Source organism: Aplidium turbinatum, chromosome 16, assembly GCF_918807975.1.
Source record: "Aplidium turbinatum chromosome 16, kaAplTurb1.1, whole genome shotgun sequence".
Classification (NCBI taxonomy): domain Eukaryota; kingdom Metazoa; phylum Chordata; class Ascidiacea; order Aplousobranchia; family Polyclinidae; genus Aplidium; species Aplidium turbinatum.
This window is the reverse complement of record NC_137487.1, coordinates 14,009,891-14,032,072: the sequence shown is the minus strand read 5'-3', so window position 1 is coordinate 14,032,072 and position 22,182 is coordinate 14,009,891. Positions and strand designations below refer to the sequence as shown.

The window sequence follows — 22,182 nt, the reverse complement described above, 5'->3', positions numbered from 1 at the left end:
CTCAAACCAATTCAAAACAGCAGTGACTTCTGGACTGCTTCATTCAAGGTTCAATTCAGGTCTCAAGTTAGTGACACTGGCAGTGCCAGGGGAGGACTGAGGAGCAGCCAGAGTCTGCCAGACCACTGAAGAAGGTAATGCCTAGAACATCACACGGCCAAGGCGAAAGAGAAAATTGAATTGAGTCCTGTCTTTGTCATGAGTTACCATGAGGGGTGGGGGAGGGACAGGTTATACCTGGGACTGGTACCGTATATAAGTCCCCCCCCACCCCCCTTGGTAACTCATGACAAAGACAGGACTGAGGACTCAATTCAATTTTCTCTTTCGTCCTGGGCGTGTGATGTTCTAGTCTTTTCCACTGAAGAAACCGGTACCGGTAGCCACTTTAACAAGTCGAAATTCTGCCAAGCACGTCGGTAAATGATACAAAAGCAAAAACTTTGGAACTAAGTTAAATTAACTTTTTTTTAAAATTAATCAACGCTTAAAATTGTCATTCTGGCTTTTTGAGAAGGTAAAAATTTAAATATTTTTCAATTTATTTATTTTATTTGTAATACCATGTCTGTGGGGTCAACCAAAAAGTGATGTCACTTAGGTGGAACCTAAAACAAATTCTAGCCAAAAGCAGGTTTCAAACCAACCTAATTTTTTTGCAAGCAGCTAAAAAGAAGAGTCAAAACATATAAAAATCGTTCGCACAGTTAAAATGACCAAAATGCTAAGAAAAACAGACTTCGTTCAAAAAATATCACTCTAATTCTCCAAAAAAATTGTAAACCCTTTCATAAAATATTACGGTTGCTTGCGAAAGTTTTTTTATTTGTCGTCTGCAGCTCAGTTTCATAGAACCAACGTAGTGACTGATCAGTGTCTTTACCTGACCGTGTCTAAGACATTAACTGCTGATGCCTGACAGTCTGATTATCTTATAAACTTACTGTTGGTCTAAAAGTAGGCTACTAAAAGTCTAAAATCTTCAGCACTCAATATTTCACTCCAGTTGTCCGCAAAGCAGAGATGTTGATTGCTTTTTATGATGACAATGTAACATCAATACCGTAATTCACAAATGATATATTTAAAAGAAGCCCAAAAAACCGCTACCAGCCAAACCGAAAATTAAAATGCCAGCCAAGATCAAAAGGAGCCCAATTCGGCTGTAAAAACTAGGGATTGTAGGCCTAGATCATAGGGTTGCGAAACTACATCCGCTTTTTGCCTTTCCGCAACATCAGAAAGGCTACGATTTTTTTTGTTTTACAAAATAATGTACTTTTTATAGGTTAGGGGAGGATGAGGTAAGTTGAGCCACTTTTTACTTAAACGCTTCTACTAAGAAAACCGCTTGGTTTACAATAAAAGTGAAACTGGCAGCATAACGGTTGATGCTTTGGCTTTAATTTAACAAAAAAAATTTTTTCATAACTCATAAAAATATTGAAAAAAGACATGTTTTAAATATTATGTCATTTTGGCTCAACTTACCTACCCCACGTGGTAAGTTGAGCCGGGGTGTGAAGAAAGTTGAGCCACTCATTTAAGTTCAATAACAGAAGCTGTAGCGATGGTAGCCTACATATAAAATGCAATTCATATGTTCACGAAATTATTGCCCAGCTATTTGTCCCGAATTGTAACATGGACTGTGACGCAATGGTGACGTCATCATTGCGATGCACTGTCATGCTTGAGCGACAACCTCTCATTATTTTTTCTCTGTTCACTAACTCGTGCTTTCGCTGCTTGGCGAAACGTGGTTCGGCCTTTTACGATGTGATGATGATGATGGCGTATGAGCGATCTTTCCAGGCTAGATTGGAGGGCAGGAAATCTTCAGCCACTCAGCAGTCTCGTTGTCCAGGACCCTCAGACCATGCGCACCGTGTGGAGGCCGGTGGGTTAGGCAGTGGTGGATGACATGGTCTGCGGTCTGTTCCGTTGCACCACACTCGCATTCTGATGAAGGAGCCAGGCCCCACTTGTGCATGTCCGAACGAAAGCGGCCGACGCCAGTTCGCAGGCGGTTAAGCCTGACCCACGCAAGCCTTGCGAGGGACATCCCTAGTGGACGGAGATCGGCGTCGGGTATGAAGTCACGGAGCGTGGAGGTGTGATTTTGCCACTCCGTGTTCCACATGTGGTTCGTCCAGTGTGCCGCACTTAAACCAAGTTCTTCTGCGGTCTTAAGTACGATGTGATAAATCTATCGGACGGACGTATTAGAGTGTGCAGTGACTATTCCACTTCACAATTGATCCAGTCTCTTGTTGACAATATGTAATCTTCACTCAACACATGTGGAACTTGAGTCGAAAGTAAGAAAGAAGACAGGTTGGGTAGCAGTTCACATAGCTGCTACCAGGAAGAAAGAACAACATGTGAAAGGATAAATTTATTTTGTTGTGACAGTTCGACTGGAAATTGCGCACTTCCCAGCCGACAAATCTGCCACTTTCGTTGATTAAACGTCAACAGACGTTGAATCAATGTAGTACTAGCAGATCGTGTTAACTGAGCTGCAGAACAGAAAATAAAACGATGAATTAATACACAATCCTGATTAAATAAACCTCCAAATGTGAATTTTCTAAATCAATTTCCGTTGTCTGTCAGATGTAAACTTATCCCATATGCCACTGATCAAGAGAGAATGGAAACCGGAATTTCTGCTGACGGCAGAAAGTTTCTCCAAGTGGTCGTGTGAGGAAGCTTTAACAACATCCTTTTTAAGAAAAGCACACTCATCGTCTGCTTTAACGACAAAGGACAACTTTTCCTCGGACTCTCCAGGCACTTTTCTTAAAAAGTTGGCCTCAATTTCTCCATCTTCATTGAAGCATTCGATTTTACCAATGTAATGCACAGGTCGGGTTTTCCCTTGCATGTTGCTAGTAGGCTTCAGGTTACAAATAAGTTCAAACTTCAATAGACTAATGGACAAATTATTTTTCCAGAGATTTAGACTATTAAAAAGTAAAATACACTCTGTTATCTATTTAATGACTACATATATCATCACTTAACACTGGCAGCTGAAGTAAGTTGAGCCACCGGCTCAACTTACCTGTACATCACTGGCTCAACTTACCTCAAGGCCGCCATTAAAAGTTAAACGGGAATTTCTCCAGTCATATATGAGCTAGCAACCTCACTTTAATAGTTTCTGAATAAGCTAACATTAGTGATTACTGTTAGACATATCAATACAAGTGAATGCCACAGACATTTTGTACAACTCAAAAAATCTTTTTTTTTAAAAAGTTCAAAAAACATCCCAAAATCACTAAAAACAGTTTTTCTGTCTTTCTACAAGACAAAGGCCTATAATATTTACAGAACAGCTCCATATAAGATAAACGGTCAGGTAGATGGCAGTAGAAAGTTGATGCGATTTTTATTTTTCGAGTTACAGGGGGTGGCTCAACTTACCCACTGGCACAACTTACCTCACCTTCCCCTACGGTATATAAGAAGAGTGGGGTTGATTTTGAAGTAATTTAATGTTTATGCGTTAAAAGAAAGCCAGCAGCAAAGCGTAAAAAATGTCAAATGGCAACTGACCCTTCTAATGTTGGCGGAACAACGGAGTTGTGCGTCCCGTGATGTAATGCACTATCCTTATGTAAAAACGCTAACCTGGCAACTGATAAACTTTCGGTACCGTAATCAATCAACTCAGGTAGCCTACCGGTAAACTGTTACACATGACCATAGAATTAACAAGGAAGAAAGAGAACCATGAGCTGTAAGGGAAAGAGTGTGAGTTTCGAAAAGGTAAAAAAGAGAAGCATGAGCAGTAAGAAAAAAAGTGTGCTTGGAGCCTGCTTGAGGAGTTATGCAGCCCCAATAACAACTCTTCAACCACAAGCAACAATTTAGCTGTAGCCTATTATGTTTTGAATTAAATTTCTAGACAAAGAAATTCGGAAAAACTAAATGGTCAAGAGTATAAATGTTAAGATGATAGCCTAGCCTAGGCTATGTCTGACTCTGATCTCTTATGAAAAATGTCCAAAGCTGAAAAATAGCCTACCGTACTTTCAGTTTTTGTCTGACGTAAATTTGCCCATTTTTATGTGCCTGTCGGAAGTATACGTCTGTTCATTCAAGGTATGATAATATTCTTATTAATAGAATTTTCTTAGGTTGAAGCCAAATAATCCTATGATATGGATGAGGAATAGCCTATAGGTTGAAATCTCACACATTCGTGATTTCCTGCTTTTCCAATGCCAAGCACAGTAGGATTGTTAATAGATCTAGGCCTACATTCATGACAATCAACAATTGCACGAGATAAATTCATATCTGACAAATTTTTGATCCTACTCCAACCCATATCTAACCAATGCCACGCAATTTTTTAAATCTTTTTGGTTGCAAAATTCTGTAAATGTTTTATACAATCTCTTCTCGAAGTGGGTGTTTAACCGCGTGAGAATACGTAAACGTAAATAAAGGAAGATAGGTCATAAAATCCAATACGTCCAAATGTGGCAGGTGCTTCAATGAATCTCGAATCTAAACAACACCATAAAATAACTTAAAAACTGCCCACCAATGAATTTCCATGGAGAATTAACTTGAAAAACATAGTTGTAGCCCAGCCAGCTCAGTAAGCTATAGGCTACCGTACGTTAGAAAATGGGCAATTCAGCAAGAACCCAGAATAAAAAAGAATAGGCCTATATAAATAAAATAAACATAAATCGATCGAGCTAGCGTGGATAGAAAACATAACTTAGGCTAAATGCAATGCAAGTGCCACTAGATGTGACCAAAAGCCTAGCTATGCAACAGCTTTCCCCTTTTTCGTGACTTTAATTGTATTTAGCTTAGGATAGCCTACAGTATTTCATAAACTTTTTTATCTGCTAAGATTAGCTGGCTGGCTCATACGCAAGAACGCTGAATGCGTTTGAATGATCATTAGCTAATTATTTATTCTTTACCTTATTTTCATGCCTTTTTGACACTCCACCAGCTTTCAATTCGATCCACAAACTCTGCATTGATATAGTTTGTGCCTCAGCATCATCAACATAATGATTGAAAAGCTGGCGAGCTTTCCACATTTTTGTGTCAAGGGATTGAAAATCAAAACGATCAACAAGACCTTGCATGAAATCACTAAAAAAGTAAACAAAAAAACAACGATGGTCAAAAATAAAACGTTAGGCTGCAGGAGTGCAGGCCCAGCTTACTTTTTGAAAGAAAACTGTTGAAAGTTTAAAATTTATTACCCTACGTGGTTTTAGTAGCCCAACATAATTATTCTACACTATGCATAGATATAATCGGAAACCTATTACGATATGAAAGCCTAATACAGGCTACAAATTTTTCTCTATTTAGCCTATTATAGGCTAGGCTTACATATTTCTATTTAAGCCCATTTCATTTAGGACTAGGTGTTTAAGACAACCACAGCGTTTTTCTAGAACAAAAGTTGGAAATGGCTAATTTTCTATAAAGGCATTTGAGCTTATTCCAACCATCTCTAACTTTGCCAGTTTACCCAATTAGCCGAGTAGGCTAGGCCTAACTTTAAAAACTTACTTTAAGGTGGTGATTTTCTGAGCCAACGACGCTATGATTGAGAACAACGTAAATCCTGTCTTCTTTGATAATATGTCTTGGTTTGCAAGATCAAGCAACTGCATATAAAAACGATGAATATTTTTGCTTGAGCTGCAAACTGCAACGTCGTTTGTTTTGTCGCACTCAAACTGGAACAATAAAAGTTCCAGAACTGGAACGTAAGTCCGAAATAAATCCAGGTTATAGTGTAATCAAACTTTAGCCTACTGTTTGCATTTGCTCTAACCTTCAAAAACTGATCAAAACATTCGGTCCATGAAGCAATAAAAGAACTCGCAAACCATAAAAGCCAACTTGTGTAAGTCAATAAGCGCAAAAAAAATCAGCAACAACTATGATGGTATAGCCTATAGCTCCAAATACAGAGAAAACAACTATAGCCTACACCATTTTTTTTAAATTACCAGAGTTTAATGCAGTTGATAATGTAATGCAATGGTTCTTAACCTGGGCACCAATGCACCCTAAGGGGCGCTGTTGACTTTTAGAGGAGCAGAAATAATCAGGGGGTGGTATATTCAGAAAGTGAAACAATATTTTCTTCACTGCTTATTTGCTTGGGGCACATGCATGCTGAAGTTGAAAACTGAGTAAAATACTGCCCCTAATCTCTGAAAGTCTTACCATATTCTCAGAATTAAAGTTTTAATTTCCTAACTGCACAACGCTACAATGCAGAATCCGATACAACTCCACTGTATCACTCATCATCTTTTGTACAGCCCTTATATTATAGTGGACGCACGCCAGACTATGGAAATCTCTGAAAAGAGGCACTGGGGAAAAGGTTAAGAACCACTGATGTAGCCTAACGCCTGTTTAAGCATGTTTGATTCTTAAAAACTAAAAAATAATGTTAAATCTTTATTTCGTTAAGTTGTTTTGACTGAATGTGAAGCCATGTCATGAGAAGGTGTCGCTTTCTTTACATTGACATGCTCGTCAAAAAAATGATATTTTTCCGAAGTTGAAACCATAAAAAATCGCCAAACTCGAACTATTTATAATTCACATATAACTTTATAAACACGAGTTCTAATAAAAACCGATCCAGTTCACAGTCCACTTTTTCACTATAGCAGAGAGACTATTGCCAATTTACTGCATCAGATTGCTGCATTGAAATATTTATGATGAAAACGAAATCTGTTTATATGAAACACAACATTTTTTCCTGAAATAAAGAGCAAAGCAGAAACTGCCATTCTTTTTCACAAACCCTGTAAATGTGATTGATATGAGATTCTTTCAAAGAGTCATTAGGTAAGACTTTTTGTATAGCCAATAGAAGTTCTTCACAGTCTAAGTACCCATCTTCATCAATGTCTACCTAAAATGCAACATATTTGCAGTTGAAGCTGATAGCCTAACAATTACTAGCTGCAGTGTAAAAGCTTATTTTACATCAATTCAACATTTACATACTCTACTCCACAATACCGTAGCCTACACATGGAAGATTTCCCATGGCTACCTAAAGATACGGCCTGATTTGTCCATTTGCAAAAATTTCCAAATTTTGCTAACTTTTGGCGAATGTTTAAACAAATTTTATTAAAAAATATATTTTTACGCTTTTTTTACTGTTTTTTCCAGATGACACAATAGGTTTTAACATCATCAGATGTAGAAAAACAAAGAAAATTTGATTTCGAAAATTTTAGTCATACTGTTAATTTTTCAATAACAGTCTGATTAAGCGTTTTTCAACTTACTTTTTCTCACTTGCTACTGCTTCCCCAAGGCAACAAAAAGCTTTTATATCATTAGGAAACAGCAAAAAGTAAAAAAATGTCAGCCAAACACTAGCAGTAGCTGTAATCAAAATCCGACAAATCAGGCCGCAACTCCAGGTGGCCATGGATTTTCATATAAAACATTAAACATATGATCAACTTGGATTACACAATGATGGTAACGTCAGCTGAATTAAGTGATTATGTGGCTATGATCGCTGCATGTCGTTGGATTGGTTGTGTATAGGAGCATTCATACGGGCGTTTACTAAGGGGTTTTAACACATCTAAATTTGTCATTAAATGTTATCGGGCACATAAGTGAGGTCACAATGTTGCACTTACCGAATCAAATATTTTTCTAAAAGCTTCAATTTTATTGGAATTTAAAATGGAAAACTTGTTTAAAAAATTATCTGAAAAAAAACAATAAAGATATTTATTGATCACCCTCAGCTGTGACCTGCATATAAACAAAGAACAAATACAGCAAAACTCCCATTCCAAGAGTCGTCTTTAACCAATAGGCTACAATGATTTTCTAAAAAAAAAACTTACAAGATAAAATCTATTGAATAAACAAGCTATGAACAAACATTGCAACGACTTTAGTTATCGTTATTAGGCTACAACTTTTGAAAATTTCTTATTTTTGCAACAGCCTATAGGCCTAATTTTACTCACTCATTAGAAAGTGAGTTTAATTCTTTCGATATTTTCAGTGACTTATCTTGAAAAATAAAGCCATGAATTAATCGTACCATCCTCAAAATTTTCTACTGGGCTTGTTGAAGTAGAAAGAGGTGGAACTGTTCTTTCTTGCTTTAATTTTTCAAACAGCTCAGTCGCTCTTTTTCTACGTTCTTCAGCAAGTCTCGCGCGATTCATTTCATCAGCCAGTGTCGTATCGCTGAAAGCAAAGCCTGTTATTCGAAGTTATTATCTCTACAAATAATGCACTCAGTCTATAGATCTTCTAAAAGCAAAGGCGTAATTTAGAAATTACGCCAACAATCAGCGAGACAATTGTAAAGTACGTTAAAAGAGCAGCTCAGTGGCCGAGTGGTTTCATCTTCGGCTCTGGTGCTGGTAGATCTGAGATCGATTCCAAGTCGGGTCAAACTGAAGACTTTAAAAACGGTACCGATTGCGTTCTTTCTTGCATAACGCAGTGAGAATGAGTCGGGTAATAATGTGATGACATCGACCGTAAACCTGATATAAAATTAAAAATGAGCTCTCTCGCTTAAAGACCGTATAGCTGTTGTAGCTCGACAATAAATAAAACCATAACGTTATTATCAAGTAGTAGGTGAAAACGGGGCAACATAGGCTACAAACAAAATTGTTCCAAAATTTACTTTTAGGTAGAGGGTCGAAACTCTTCTTTCAGTTGTCTTCTGTTCTGTGCTTTAGTGATATTGTGCGATGCCGTGTTATATATTTTACAGCTGTAACTTGGTGGATGGTTGATCGAAGTTGTAATAAAAAAGTTGTTTATCTTTCAATTGCTGATCTTACATGGTTTCAACGTACCGTTAGCCTAAACGTTAAAGACAAATATAAAGGAGTTTTAACAAAAAATACATTTGAAGCGATTTGGAATGACCACGTTCGACATACAGATAAGCGATGATGGTGTATTTGCCTGTAACTTACATACCGAACAACTTTCCCTCTTCTTTTACGAGAAAGCGTTGGTGATGGTGAATGGATTGATATTGTTGTGCGTCCTGACCTGCACGACTTTGAACTAACTGGTCGATCTGAAAATACACGTCATATCAGATAATTTTATGTTTGTTGAATATAATAAATTTCTGAAATCAAAGCTCTGATTTGCATAATTGTTTTCAGTAAAGAGATTGGTTTCGTTGTGGAAGAACAATAAAACCTGGTCATTATTTTCTTACCAGTATTAAAATTGTTGTGTCACTGATACCAGCATATCTTTAGTCTTGGCCACTCCATGTGTTTTCTAATGGTCTAAAAGTTACGTACTCGGTTATGAGCCTCGGTAAAGGAGAATATGAGGTTCTCATTGGCATTAACGGGAGTAGGGTGGCCAGTAGCCTACCTTTCTCTTGGTAGTCTTTTTTTAACATCTACGTCTCACTATTTAGAGTATTCATTTAGGGTTCATCAACAACCAGCTTAACCTTCGTACTAGGTAAGGTTCGCATTATTGGAAAGCCAACGCCTCATCCGCTGTGCCTTCCCACCCTTTCATTTCTTTTTATCACTAGACTACTGGAAAACAAACTTCAAAACATTATTATTGATGCAGTACCTGAAATAGTGGTCTCAAAACGAGATAGCAAATTACTTTCATACATGACTGTACCTAGGAATTTCGGCAACGGAACTACAACAATATCTTTCTTCTTTGAAACATTATCTTGATTCGTGGGTTTGTTGTTCTCCCTGTCTTGTGTGATCAGTTTAGGAGAAGGAAGAAGCAGTCGTGGAGGTGGTGGTTTTGCTTTTGCTGTCAATAAATACATGAGCAAAATAGTTTACTTTGTATGGCTTAATAGTCATGAGCATTTTTAAACTTGGAAATGATTCAAGTAAAACACATTGTTAGTGATGAAGCATTGAACAAAGAAAAACTAACATTTTAGCATGGGAATTGGTGAGTATTGCAAGTCGGCTGTTTCGCCTGTTTCTGTCATTTTCTGGAAACTTTCTTCAGAATCGTTAGCAATGATGGCGCTGTAGAAATCATCTGCGCTTTCTAAAAATTGAGTCACTAATCATTGTAAGATCTAAGCCAATACGCTAAATTCTATCATCGATTCCATTACCTTGCATGCAAACGTGTAAACAAGCAGAACATATCATTCACTTCAACACAATGGATGGAGTTTGAAACTAGCAAGTTATTTCATGATGTTGCATAATATGCAGTTCAGCATTACGTCTAGGTCTACTTCAATGCAGGCAGACGTAATGTTTCAAATAGTAGTCTATTTTCAAAAGTAGTGTTTCAAACACCTTATCAAGCATTCACATGCAATATGAAATGAACCACAAGTAGGCCTATTAGGTTATTGTATTTTCAGCAATTACATTTCGTGATTAATAAAAAGGCAAATAACTTAATATTATTGTAGACTAAATAGAGCTTGTGAGTGTACTGTATGCTACTGCCGTAGGCTATAGAAATTGGATTTTCTTATGAGCGAAGAAACTTCAAGATTAAGCAATGCTGGTTCGACTCTCGGGGGTGTGCGCTTGAGCAATGCATTTCAAGCACAGTTTTTCATTCAGCGGAAACTAGTAGATGAAATAATTTACAGACAACACTTCAACAAGCGAAAGCTTTACTTTGTCAGTTCGGTAACCAGGTCTGCGTGGTTGATGCTTAGTTTAAAGCCTCTAGGCATGTGCAAAATGACCAGAAAGCTTTTTCGGTCCCAGGATAAAGGTTTCCAGAATCAATCAACAAACTGGCCCAGTGGTTCCCAACCGGGGCTGTTCCCTACAAAACTCTGAGGTGCCACGAGATATTTTTCATATTCATATTATGTGTTTTCAAATGGTTAGCTAAGGTCATTGTTGCCAATAAAAAAATTTTACACGATTGTTTGTGTTACATAATTTTGTCCTTAATTTAATTAAGGACCATTTTTTGTCATCCGGTATGCCAAGTTTAGTAGTCACAAATTTTTAGTGTGGCACCCTTAAACTGTTGTGGCGTGGTGATGTCAATGTCTGTAGCCTAAAAGCTGTGCGGATTGTTGATTGTGATTTGGTAGGTGAATGCTGTGCAATGTGCATAGAATGGAAGGTTTTTTGCCCATTTTGTCTGCTAAGGAGAAAAGCAATATCTTAAATTTCACACTGACTTTGAAACAAGTAAACTTTATTTTATTGTTTTGAAAATGACAGCAGTTCAAAGTGGCATTCAATTTTCACGTAAAATTGAAGCGTTACTATCATTACGTTGATTTTCTAAGGTTTTATCGTTAATTGCCTTCCCGCTTCCCCAAGGGCATGACAAGCAAACTTGCCTACTTTTCTCCACACTGCATTAAAGTTGAAAGTCAAGCACAGAAGTTATGAATACCATCTTTTAAGTGTTAGATATGAAACGGTTAAGAATTATTTCAACAGCCTGGTGCATTCAAGGTGAAAGATTGTTGATCTGCTACGGGGTGCCACAAAATATTGTTTATCTTTTGAAGGGTGCCGTAGGCTTAGAAAGGTTGGGAGCCACTGAGCTAGTTTATAGCGTATGCGACATTACGTCGCTTAGGCTAATGTAGATCAAAGACTAAATACATCAACAAAACTTCTAATCTCTTTAAAAATTGAAAACTTTCCTGCGCCTTCTCCTATTGTGGAATCACCATCTCCTTTTTCATAAAAAATTTCAGAAAAATTTGGATCTTCATCAGCTCCATTGGATGGCTGCACAGTCTCGCTTTTGTCATCTTGTTCTTCAACGCTTGGAAGCTTACTTGCTCCATCTAATTCCACAAAGGTATCTTCACTTTCCAAAGGTTTTTGGATCATAGAAGAATCTTCTTTTGTTTTCTTTGGAGATGTTGGGGTTGTGTTTATGAAATCGTGGAAAGACGCGTCCTTCTCAAAGTTTGTTACCTCCGCATCTGTTAGTGAACATGCAATGGTTGTTTACTGATATGCGCAAAACAAGACTACAATCCAGCCCTACCGGTAATTGAATAATTTTTATGTCTTAACTTGAGCACCTAGTCGTCTCAGGTCGTCTAAACACTAAATAATATAAAATGAATTTAAAAATAGTGCCAAGCTTTTGTAGTTTGGTTTAAATCCAGTAGAAAAAAAAAGACAAAGAAGCAGTCTCAACGCAGTAGTCTTGAATAAGCGCTTGAGCGGTATCAAGTTGTGCCTTCCAAGAAATTTTGATACACTTTGGTTGAGTGATCAAAAAGTTACTAATGTTAATTTTATGAAATGAATCAGCCCCTGCTTTACTTTATGCAGCGTAGAACATAGCATCTTTTCACATATAAACTAAGTGGGCAATTGCCCCCCTAGCCCTTTCTTTGCCCCCTTAGTTTGAAACTAGGTGGGCAATTTTTAAGACTTAACTTTTGTTTAAGTTAGAGCCAAGTTAAAAAATGAACAGCTAAATGGAAAGCTTCAGCATACATTTAGAACTTATGAGCCTACTTTTGACCTTACTTATTATCCTTAATGTTCCATTCAAGCAGATTAATTAGCAACTTGTGTTGTGAGTACCTCAAATTTTGTGTGAGATTCTAAATTAAGTTTGTTTCCTGATTTTCATCAAAATAAAATACCAGCTATTTAGAATCATCTAATTCTGCAAAGATTCAACTCATTATAATATCTTAGCAGACTAGCAGTTGTGTTTCATAGATTATCGTAGTTGCTTCTTTTCACTTTAGTAGCCTACAAGAGACCTCTGCAACTAAATGTTGCTAGATTAAATTTTATTACAATATTATTTATAAAATATTGTGGACGCTGGGCGGGAAATGTGAATATAGGAATCAATTAGCCTATGGGTCTCAAAATTTTAGTCTAGGTAGGCTATAATACATTGGCGTAGCCAAGAGGGGGGTTTGAGGGTTACAACCCCTCCTTTGGCACGCGTGTGACGTCACGATATTGATAATGATGCTTTCAGTCTAAAAAAAATTACCAAAAAACTGTATTGAAAGAGCGAGTTTTGCCAATACCAAACATCTCAGCCAGGAATTAGCAACAAGAAAACATAGAGACTTAGCTTTATTTGCAAAAATGCCGAAGAAAACATGATCTTATCCTTTCGCTATGCCACCGGACAGCACCATTTTACAGGAATATTCATACCCACCCCACATTTTTGTTGAAAATGCTCTCAGAATGCACCAAATTTAAAGTAATTTTTCAAAATTTTCTGGGGGAGGCCCCCCAGACCCCCCGCTGCTGGGTCGTCAAAACCCCCCATTCAAAATTCCTGGCTACGCTACTGCTATAATATGCCGTTTACGGAAAATTTGCCTGAGAAGTCTACATTTTTAAGCTTACATGTTTTACCCTCGGGAAAAAAATGCCCCTTTTTTCATCATTTACGCGCGAAAAGTGCCCTTTTTTACATAACTCTCGTGCTAAAAGTGCCCTTTTTTGAAAATTTGCCCACCTAGTCCCAATTTGTGAAATGATGCTATGGCGTAGAAGTTTATTTTTCATGAATGTTGGCTACTAGATAATTTTTCAACAATTGTAAAATTTAGTTTTAAAATTTTTAGACCAACCTGGAATAACAAAACAGCCTAGAAACTTAAAGATATAGACTAATTGCATGCAGAAGAAGGTTTTTCCTTTATAAACTAACTAAAGGCATAGCCTAACCTAATTTCACAACATTTGATAAACATGCATTTTCAAGATGAACAAGCAAAGATAAAAGTACAGCGTTAGGTTATTATTGCCAAAAGAGTATTACAGTAGAAACAAAACGAAAGCTTTTTCAGAGCTTTGTTTCTTTTTGGCGTAATACGTTTGCAGACGACGATTCAATGTAAAATAAACGTATTTTTCTAGCTAAGTAGCCAACAGCCTTCCATAGAATAGTCTGCCCTACACTTTTATTTTGCTACTTTCTGAACCCCACTGGTAGGTTAATATTCACAAGACAACAAACTCAAATCAAAGAAATTTTTCCCAGCTAAGACAGTATTTGCATAAAAGTTATTGATGCTACAGTAGTTAGCTATATTTAAAAGAACTCGTTTGACCTGTAGATTACTTAACTTGATAACCAAGTCTACTAACGTATGGCAAGCTGTGAGCAAGTTGAATTATTATTCTGATGAATAAAGAAGCACAACTGAGCAGGAGTGTAACCGACTTCTAAATTAGCCTACTTGTAACACTTTATTACCGTCATGGTTGACAATAGGGGAAAATAGAGACAAGTCTTCAATTTGGTCAAAGTCTTCCTTGTGGTCAGTGTCCTCTGTGTAGCAGCTGGGTTCACGTGAGTTTGTTGGATGTGGTGTCATTACATCACAAGCTTGAAAATATATTCATGAAATAGTCGATGAAGTTAAAACAAAAAGAAAATGGAAATAGACTTAACTATAGACCAACGCAAGCCTTCAATATGGCGAAAACCTCTACAAAAGTTTATACAGTAGGTTAGAACTTTTTTAAAATTCTATCAGCCCAAGTGATAAAAAAGATTTCTCACTACCTTTGTCAGCCATGTTCACTTTTGTTCGTTTCTTCACCTGCTGTGGCTTCCTTGATATTGTGGAAATTAACGACGGTGTAGAATAAAAGCTGAAATTATATTAAATAAACTCAGAATTTATTAAACTCTATAGTTGCACATATTTTCATCAACAGATGCAATTAAAGTAAACAATGAAGCCCACTAACCTGGTCTGTATGCTCATCACATCTGATCCTGAATCTTCTGTCATTGTGGAATTATCTACCATCCAATGAGATGGACAAGCATCATCACTCGCTCTTGGCAACACCAGAGTTACAGACGGATGACGTGGTTCAACTGTTATGGCATTAGCATAAAAAAAAGGAACAAAAATAAAAGTGAAAATTTTCTAAAACATTAAAATTGAAAATCACGAACTTTTACAATCATGGAAATCTTTTTATCTTATGATTTATTTATTGTTTCGTTAAGGTAATGGTGCCAACAGTGTGGTCAAAACTAAAACTAACTTTTTAGAAAAAAGTTTCAAGTAAATTGCTACACTTGAGATATGAAAATGAAGAATTACACAGTTAAATAAAACTTTAATTTTGAAGATTCTCTTTCCCTAAAACGTGTGTTCCGTGTCCAATATTAAAACAAAGTAAACTTCTTTATTCGAGTTCTTTTTTGCCGAGTTTTCAGGAAAGCGAAGTGGCAAAAAAACAACTTTTAAATAGATTGTTAAATTCGTTTTTTTCCAATCGTTGGAAAACAAAATTACAGAATTAAAAGCTTCTGAAAACACCTGAAACGTGGTTTGTATTGCTACAAAAAAAAAAAAAAAACGCTGTGTCATAACTGGATTGACCTTGAGACATAAGCTGTACATTCACGAGAACATACGTAGCCAGCTTACCTTGTGTTGGTTTCAATTTTCCCAGCCATGGTCTCTCAATATTTCGCTTATTCTTTGACGTGAATGGATCACGCGGAATAGTTAGAGGTTTTCTTTTCTTGCTTGCATTCAGAACAGAAGAAAAATTGACTTTCTTTTTGTGTGGCTGATATTGTTGTTGATGATGATGGTGATGCAAATATCTGAAAAAATAACCACCATCGTCGTTACATTGAAAAGCTACAAAATTTGGGCAAACATTCCTGACTGAAACTTTGTTGCTATGTATCGGCTACTTGCAGGTTGTTTAGAATGCAGTTGAGCATAGTCAGGATGTTTGTGAAAGAAATATGAGCCTACAAACGCGATTTAATACAGGGTAGAGTAGGGGTAAACCAATCTCTCGAAAGTTTACAATTTTTTTTTTATTGATAGGCTAAAAAGTAGCACATGTCAGTTAGTTGTATACGGTAACATAACGCCACACTTAAGCTAGGAAATTCTAAAAACTTTACCACGTTCTTAAAAATGCATTTTTTTTGCAGCACACTGATACATTAACATCAAAGAAATTTTTATTGTCTAAAGTACGCCGTAGTATTGCACCTTGGGCAAGGAGTGGGTTTCCATTCCCTAACATCCCAATTTAAGTTCTTGTGGAAGAAGTCGTGGTAACTACAACAAATCGGCTGTCTTCGGAGATTCATGTTTGCGCCTCCGCCTAGTTTCAAATATTGTATTGGTCGATTCTGGAAAGCAAGTAGCCTATAATTTATGTGAATTGGTATATAATTATTAGATATCATCACGCTATCTTTAGGCCTACTTTGCCTGGTCAAAAGTATACTGCAGGTCACTTGCAATTTCTAACAAAAAAGTGTTACTCTTATCTGTAGACGTTTGAAACATATTAACTCTTTCAAATGTATTTAGGATTAAAATACTTGCGCAGTTAGTTACTAAAGTAGGCTACGTTATGTTGTGAGCTAATACTATCGGCTTACATAGTACGGTACTAGGAAACGTTTTCTACTAGTCGTCGACCTGTTAACCTACTTGAATAGGCTAGCTGTTAAGAAACAGAGAAAATTTATAGAAAACATTACCTTACAAATCTTTTTATATACATTTTGTAGTGTAGTATCAATGAATAGACCTATGCTAAGATGCTAATAACAGCTACACTTTCAGACAGTTCTAACACTACCTCCATTCTTTTTGTAATTTCTATTTGCGCATTCCTGTCTTCACCAATATTTAGTCAAATAAACAGTGATTAAAGAAACGGGAACGAAACCTTCTTGCGTAACAACTTATGCTTTCAAATGCAGCTCTGCAAACGTCAGAACACTGATCGATATTCGCTGACAACATAAACCAACGAATGTTGTTTACACTGGTTTTGATGGAGAGCTTGAAGAGGCCCATATGCGCCCACTTATTGCTATAATCGGCAACGTTTTCAATTGGATAAGTTGTTTATTGAAAGCTCTTTAAGTTATGTGGATCAATTCAGTTCCATAACTCAGTTTCATACAAAAGTTATTTGCATTTCTAAATTAACTGACGTTTTACAAAAACATGTTCCAAAAACCTTGGGTGCGTTTTGACATTAAATGTCTCGAAACACCTGCAATTGCAAGTTGTCTTTTTATGATCCATGTTAGCACCGTAGGAAGCAGGCCGCAAGGCACACTTCAAGCCGAAATCCAATGAAATTTAGCTGTTAGGACGCGATAGATATCACAAACCATACAATCGTAAGAAATTTTAAAGGCCAAAACACTAAAAACTATTCATTGTAAATTTTATAAACACTAAAAACTATTCATTGTAAATTTTAAAAAGACAACTTTATAAAAGGAAACGAAGCTTTACAAAAACAAGCTGCATCGAATTTGTCTGGCAACAGATCGTTAAAGCTTGTTGTACTGTATTTAAATGCTTCGCAATCATTCGCAAACTTGGGAAACATCAAGGATAAATGAACATCTTTTTGATATCGTTCATAAACAAACATTTCCTTTCATCTCAGCCAATTTGTCCTTCAACATTATTCAAACGAAGTTATGAAATCTTCAAATCGATATTAAAGTTCAAGACCTCTTCAGTTCAAAACATTGAACTTCAATTAAAAGGAATGTGCTTTGTCCCGTCAATGTACACATTTAATTTAATAGAAATCTGATAAGTAAAGAAAACTGTTGAAAAGCCACCGCTGGTAACCGATTTCTCTTTTTAATTGCCGTAAGACAGAGATGGCAAACCACCGATCGACGTGTTACAAAGAGACCCATTTGTCCACTTCCATTTTAGTATTATGCTTCTTAATTGATAGATTGTTTTTTTCATGGGTTGCAAATTAGCCTATCTTACAAAATAGCCTACTGTAGTTTCTTCTAGCAATCGAGCTTAAAGTGACTGAAAACAATGTACGTAGTCCAAAATTAATTTTTTAAATTAAATACAGGACCAACATCACCCCTCAAGTTTTTTTTATTTCTCATCTTGACATAATCAAAACATTTTCAAATGGACAAACCTGATCCTCTGAAATCCATTGAGAAAGTCTTGGAATCCACACCAACTTGGAAGATTTGTTGTTACTCGTAGTTTTGTTTGCTCTTCTATTGGTGTTGTAATTCAAAGATGGAAGAGTCTTGTCAGCAAAGCCAAAACGATCAGAAGAATCATCATAGACAGCTTCTGGTCTGAAATTATCAGATCAGTCATCAGATCAATCAGGTCCGATCAATAATCAGAGCAAACTGCAGCTGGTATTTCAATTTTAAAAGTAAAAGTGGTCTTGCGTTTCAAAGACGCATTTCAATGTTGTCTTTGCGTATCGTGTCTCACATTAACAAATCCTTCCAACCTTAACACATCCTAACTTTTTCTTGTCCTTTTCAGACTTAGCATGTTGATTGTTGATTACTGACTGATTACATTCAATTAGCTATAATAATCCTATAAATAATAATGAGGTAGGAGATTACCTGCTTTCTCGTGAAGATAGGTATCGTGATATCGAGTAGTGATCAAAGATCTGAAAAACAACTTTGATTGATGAATTTTACTTTCAGTTAAGTTTGAAGTATTTTGATCCTCACCTTACTGCGGAGTGTGCACGTTGTTGGTTCAATGCAAAAACACATGTTTATTGACCGGGAAGTGGTTGGTTGAAGCCAAAAGGTCTGCCGTATGGCAAGAATTTACTTGGATAACATAGCCTAATAAGCTACAAAATAAAACCTATTGATTTTTAGTTTCGCTTAGGTGATTTGCTTTCACAAGGACAATTTTAATGACAGCATAAAATTTATGTTACAAAATCGCAGTACTTTAATTGTTTTTCAAAACAAATCAAACGTAGTTAAACGAAATATAAACGCAAAAGAAAATATCATGTGAATCGTTATTTTAAACCTCGTGAAAGGAATTCTTTTGTTCAAGGCAACCCGTTGTGTTATTATCGAAATCATTGAGTGAAAATTAGAGGCTTATTTTAGTGTGGTTGTGCAGCTCTGACTCGTTAATTATGACTTGTTGAGATACGTTGCGACAGCAACACCAGGAGTGCAGTGATTTTGGCTCAATGAAAGTCAGGCAACGCTAATACTCCCCAGGTGGTAAAATCTGTCCTTGTTGCAGTCATTCAACGTCTGCAGTGATTGTAAATGCAAAAAAGACTGATTTTATTAGTTGGGCCATGTTGTAATTTTGTTTGCCAATACTTGTTAACACAAGGTTTAATTGACTGACAACTAAACCAGTTCACATATCAATTCTAGGGACGTTGCAATAATGTAAAAAGGCCTGATACCTTTCAGGACACATAAAACCATCAAACTTCTTATGAGCGAGTATAATTATTTTTTTAAGCACGCTTGCCATATTACACAAGCCTTCATTTATATTTTGCAGAAAAATTTAAAAGTGGTACTTTTTGCACAAGGATGTCGCCTTAGCTTACTGTCTTTGAATAATGCTAACACAACTTTGAACTACCGATATAAAATGTCTTTACATCTTAGGTTGCCTAAGCTTCAAGTTTGGTTTAATATAGATTGACGTTTAATGTACGTCGACAATATGTTCTAAAGAACAATTCGATGAAGAAAAGATTCGTTTGGCGACAATGCTGAATTGAAAACGTCGTGGCTTATTAAATCCAATCATGGAGGGTGTTGACTATAAACAAGAAAGCTTGTATTGTATTGTTTCAAAGTTTCAACGCTTTAGTTGCCGAAACCTTCTTGTAAACTTTTCGCCAGTTAATTTTGTTTGCAAAACACTAAAAACATGAAAGAGGGTATTATTTCACACACACACGAGCAATTTTTAGATATCAATTATAACATAATCGTTATAAGCGACCATTCAAGGACATGTTTTTATTAGTTTTTGAAGTCATTGCAAATATAGGCCTACACTGTTTTACTTTCTTTCAGGGCTTTCCTTTCAGCAAAACGCCGCCGTTTAAAAAAAAAATCAAAGTAGCCTACTCGCACCGGTATTCAAAATAAATTATCTTCTTTATCAAGTGACACTTTTTGTACCATTTTGTAGCCATATAGTACCATTTCAGCTGATGCTGTGCGAGTGACAACAGATAGAATGTAACTTTCAAGTCTACTGCGCGGCCAACTGGCGTTCAACAGAAGCTTTAGGTTCCCGTAGAAACTTTAAGCTTTCTTGTAGTTACGCTTGAAACTTACTCTTGCCAAATCAGCTTTGTTGAATCCCGGACTTTGTTGGTTGCGTTCTTTTCTAAATTGCTCTCTCATCAAATACTGGGTGGCAGGAGGAGGTGACATCAGCCTTTGCGGACTCGGAGAAGGCAAATTTTGTACAGGAACGACTTTAACTCGTTGCCGGTATTTTCCCACTGTTGGTGGGGCAGCAGATATGACCGGAAGCTGGATCTTTGGCCGCGACGATAACCGATAATCACTTTTCATTTTGGTTTTCTCTGCAAATTGTCATTTTGTACACGAGGCTGTTCAAATATCATATGATGCCTACGAGTGGGGATGTCGAAACTGGAATTAGGCTACTGTACAAGAATATTAATCATAAAGAATTGTAATTACTGTACACGATATAGCCTACTTCCGGTAATAGGCTACAGTTTCAACTAGCAATAAAAATATTTTTTAGATAACAGCAAAATCATTTTTTGTAGCCTTAGGAGGTATTTTGCAATGTAGCCTATACCACAACCAATAAACAGTACCGTACACAACTTGTTTGTTCATTAATAAAATCACTGGTGTTCGTTTCATTTTAAACAGAATTTGTCCGTCAAATTTTTATTTATTTTTACTTTGAAAATCACTTTGTTACTCTGTGAACTGTTAGCGTGGCCACACAAATAGTCTAGACTGCAGTTAACACGTATTTTGAATTAAAAATTAAAAGCACAAGTTTTTCAAATAAATTGCGGATCAAATTGTACCGTAGTTTAATATCGAGCATAGGCTACTAAACATAAGGCTTCTTTATGTATTCTCGTCAGAAAAATATCAAAGGTTTATATTAACATTTTCCCAGAATAATCTTGAAACAGAAAATCAGAAACAAGCTATTTCTAACCAATTAATTTAAAGTGTTTCTATTACTCTCGTCGATGAGCTAGTCGTATTCTAATGGCACCGGCCAGACTTACGACAAATTTACCTTTTTCATTCTCCTTCGGAGTAAAGTCGATTCTAGGAAATATTGGAGTAAACTTTTTATCATGTTCCTTGCATGCCTTATCTTGAAGTTGATCACTCCTTTGTGAGCCATTATGTTTATGCGCAATCCACTGCAGTCTATCTTTAGACGAAAACAAAGGAAAATCTGTATTTTCTGTGCCATTCGACAGAGAAATTCCACTGGAATCCGTTAATTCATCAGTAATATAACTCTTAGAAAGGGCTGGAAACTTTTCTTGCATTCTTCCGATGTTTGAATTTGCGAATACACGAGCTCACGAGACGATTATTTCTCTAGTGTTTTTAAAATCATATCTACAGCTTGTTGCTGCCTCTAGTGGAAATCTTACACAAAATAAATTAATTGAAGGGTCGTTATCCCAGTGTTAAGAAAAGTTACTGTAAGTTTAAAATTTTAAGTACAGTAATTTCAAAGCTTGGTTCCCTAAGTTTGTATAACTAGCTTATGTTAGGGGTTTTAATAATAATATAAAACCTCTCCGTTCGTAAATTTTTGCTTCATTTCCGCATTTCCTCACATGTCACCACATTGCATTGATTGAACGTTTAATCCATGAACAAAAATGTGGGTTAAGCTACATAAAAAATTGCAAAATACATGTAAATTGGCGAAACTTTGTGTCAAAATACACAAAGGCAAAAAACCTTTAGTGAAACGTAGAATAATGAGTGTATTTCCTGGTTCGAACAATGCATGCTACAGTTTTATCACGCAACAGTAGGTATTTTCTTTGTTTAGTAGCTTAAGCTATCATGCCCACTGGTTGCCAGCTTTGGAAAGAAAGTCACCTGACCAAGATTATTTGTTCCTTGAAGTAGGCTAGTCTATAATTGCATAGTCATGAATGCAAGCTCACACCTTTTTTAAATTAGAAGGAAGCATTCGGACCTGAATTTTAAGCTATAAGTTTGAAATCTATCGGCTACTAAACATCAGTTCAGTACATTTAGGCTACTTTAAATTTACAGAGAGAACCTCCATCATTGGGACAATTCTACAATGGGACACTTGGTCTCCCACGCTTGGTTGATCAAGCGAGCACAACGTATATGACGAAATTC

The 22,182-nt window shown here is 36.4% G+C and overlaps 1 protein-coding gene across 1 annotated transcript; it reads right to left on the bottom strand.

Annotated features, from left to right (window-relative positions):
• Nucleotides 1-3,758: 3,758 nt before the first annotated feature.
• LOC145785244 (uncharacterized) lies at nucleotides 3,759-21,341 on the bottom strand. The gene is made up of 19 exons (XM_082596927.1): nucleotides 21,080-21,341; nucleotides 20,119-20,372; nucleotides 18,397-18,446; nucleotides 17,943-18,111; nucleotides 16,007-16,149; nucleotides 15,422-15,603; nucleotides 14,727-14,859; nucleotides 14,539-14,627; nucleotides 14,227-14,358; nucleotides 11,668-11,959; nucleotides 9,961-10,076; nucleotides 9,688-9,831; nucleotides 9,007-9,109; nucleotides 8,105-8,253; nucleotides 7,689-7,759; nucleotides 6,827-6,937; nucleotides 5,566-5,663; nucleotides 4,959-5,136; nucleotides 3,759-4,527 (listed from the first exon to the last, which is right to left on the bottom strand). The coding sequence occupies exons 1-19, from the start codon at nucleotides 21,339-21,341 to the stop codon at nucleotides 4,405-4,407; spliced, it is 2,799 nt and encodes a 932-aa protein (XP_082453053.1). The 3' UTR covers nucleotides 3,759-4,404.
• Nucleotides 21,342-22,182: the final 841 nt, after the last annotated feature.

Coding starts and splice junctions, on each gene's coding strand:
- LOC145785244 (XM_082596927.1), bottom strand. CDS start 21,341: ATGCAAGAAAAGTTTCCAGCCCTTTCTAAGAGTTATATTACTGATGAA. Junction 15,604..16,006: donor AAACCCACTCCTTGCCCAAG/GTGCAATACTAC, acceptor TTATTTTTTCAG/ATATTTGCATCACCATCATC. Junction 14,860..15,421: donor AAAATTGAAACCAACACAAG/GTAAGCTGGCTA, acceptor ATGCCATAACAG/TTGAACCACGTCATCCGTCT.